Source organism: Myotis davidii, unplaced genomic scaffold (assembly GCF_000327345.1).
Source record: "Myotis davidii unplaced genomic scaffold, ASM32734v1 scaffold346, whole genome shotgun sequence".
Classification (NCBI taxonomy): domain Eukaryota; kingdom Metazoa; phylum Chordata; class Mammalia; order Chiroptera; family Vespertilionidae; genus Myotis; species Myotis davidii.
Genome location: NW_006297386.1, coordinates 2,401,658 through 2,403,954, shown reverse-complemented (window position 1 = coordinate 2,403,954; position 2,297 = coordinate 2,401,658). Strand labels below are relative to the sequence as shown.

The window sequence follows — 2,297 nt, the reverse complement described above, 5'->3', positions numbered from 1 at the left end:
TTAAATCAGAAAATGGTTTAAGGAAAGGAAGGAGACATCCCCAGTGTTTAACGCTATCAAGGGAATAAGACAGATAAAGACTGAAGTAGGTCCATTAGAATTTACCAGCAGGAAAGTATTTGATGATCAAAATGAAATATTTATTATGGTGCAGTTGGAAGAGGAAGCCTGATTAGGTAGGTTGTGAGGAGATGAGAAAGTGAAAACTTTGGTTAAGACCAAGAATAATAAAATACTGGAAAAATAGCTGGAAATCAAACTGAAATTTTGAGGGTAGGGTGGGGGGAACCTTTTTTAAACCAAATACTAGCATATGCTCAACTGAATATGGAAAGGGACCCATAGAGACAGTTAGTTACATTGAGCAGATTAAAATAAGGAACCTGCCACCCAGGTGTTGAGATATTGGGCTGATGTTCTGAGGATAAATACATAGACATTTCAATTTGTACACAATTCTTAACATACAAAATATTCACCTAAATGTTCATAGAAACATTTCTAAGCAATGCATTGCAAAGATACACCTCTACAAATAATCAAATGTAAGCATTTTCAACCATCTCTAACCCAGTTTCATAAACCAATAGCACAGTGACACACTTTTTCTTTTGGTCTTAACCTGGGCTTCTCAGATAAAATGTTACCTCTGGTGAAGGTAGTTTGTCTAGAAAATCATCAAGTATATCAGACAGCAAGGCATCTCCCAAAATAGAATGCAAAATGTCTGCTATCACTTCTTGTTGGGGAGGAGAGCAGTGATTTTCTAAAGAGAGCACCACTGGGTAGTCAGATGTCTAAAAAATTAACCATTACTACAGTTATTTCTCAGAACTCCTTAATAACTTATTGCAATTAGAAGAAGCACTTACTCTATTTTAACACTTGCTTCTAATGTACAGTACCTTTGCAAAATAATTATTTTTTTAAACTGAAAGCACTTTTAAGTTTGACAGAACAGAGAACATTAAATCTATAGGAAAAGAAAAGTGATTACTATTTGCACTAGAAGTATAGGAAACAACTGAAGCATCCAACAACGGGTACTTACTTAAATCAATAATGGCATAGCCACTTAAAGGAATAATATAGATCAGTTAAGAAGGAGGTGCAAAAAAAAGGAGGAGGAGGTGCAGCTATATACGCTGCTGTAGAAGTGTGTCTATAGTCTTATGAAGAAAAGCAGTTGCCAGAGAATGAGGCTACACCTTTACTTTTCCAAGTACATATGTATGTGCTTACTTATGTGTGTTTAAATGTGAGGGAGGGAAAAACCTTTAACACTGATAAGTTAAGAAAAAGGGTAATTTTTCTATTTTAAATTCTAAAATCAAAACTTATTGGTTTATCATTTAAAACAATGATAAAGATATTTCTGTGTTTTAATAATATAGGAGATATATTAAAGAAGGGTGACTCTACAAAGACATTTTCTGCCCTTTCTCACCACTGTAAATTTGAAAGTTGCTACAAAATAGAGAGCATCACTCATTTCTGGATCTTATTCAAAATTATTTTGTCTCCATATATGATCATCAGGACACAAATTTACCAACTTTATAAGCGAACCAGGGAATTACAGGGTCTGCTGCATTATCCCAGACATTTAAGTAGGAGATATATTATACCTTTCTAATGGATTAGAATCTTACTTTCTTGTGGCTGCTGTAACAGACTACTACAACCTTGGTTGCTTGAAACAACAGAAATTTATTCTCTCACAATTCTGAAGGCCAAAAATTTAAAATCAGTTTCACTGGCTAAAAAATTATTTCAAAGTATCAACAGGCTCTAGGGCAAATCTGTTCTTTGTCTCTTTCAGCTTCAGGTGTTGCCAACATTCCTTGGCTTGTGGCCATATCACTCCAATCTCTTCCCTCCTCCCGTGTGTCTTCACATTGCCTCCTCCCCTGTGTGCTTGAAATCTTCCTCAGTCTCCCTCATTAAGGATACATATGATGGCATTTAGGACCCAAACAGATAACCCAGGATTTAAAAAATCCTCTCATTCAAATTCTTTAGTTTTATCACATTAGTAAATACCCCTTTTTGTAAATAGAGTAGCATTTAGAAGTTCCATAAATGAGAACCTAATTTCTCCAGGGACCCATATTCAACCTACTACAATATTAGTATACGTTCTTACGAGTATACATGGCCATATACATACATATATATATAGGCTCCGTCTAATATTGAGAGAACATGTAAAAAAAGTTTTCCAAAAATAAAAAGTGATTTTGAAACTAGGCAAAGTGATAGCCTAGCTAATAGATGGGGAGAGCTCTTTCTTTTTA

General features: G+C 34.7%; 1 protein-coding gene across 1 annotated transcript in view; it reads right to left on the bottom strand.

Annotated features, from left to right (window-relative positions):
- Nucleotides 1-2,297, bottom strand: part of PLCZ1 (phospholipase C zeta 1) — a 47,610-nt gene that overhangs the window by 18,493 nt on the left and 26,820 nt on the right. The window contains exon 6 of the mRNA XM_006773164.1: nt 648-797. Within this exon, the coding sequence (XP_006773227.1) occupies nt 648-797 (150 nt within the window). The remainder of the gene's footprint in view (nt 1-647; nt 798-2,297) is intronic.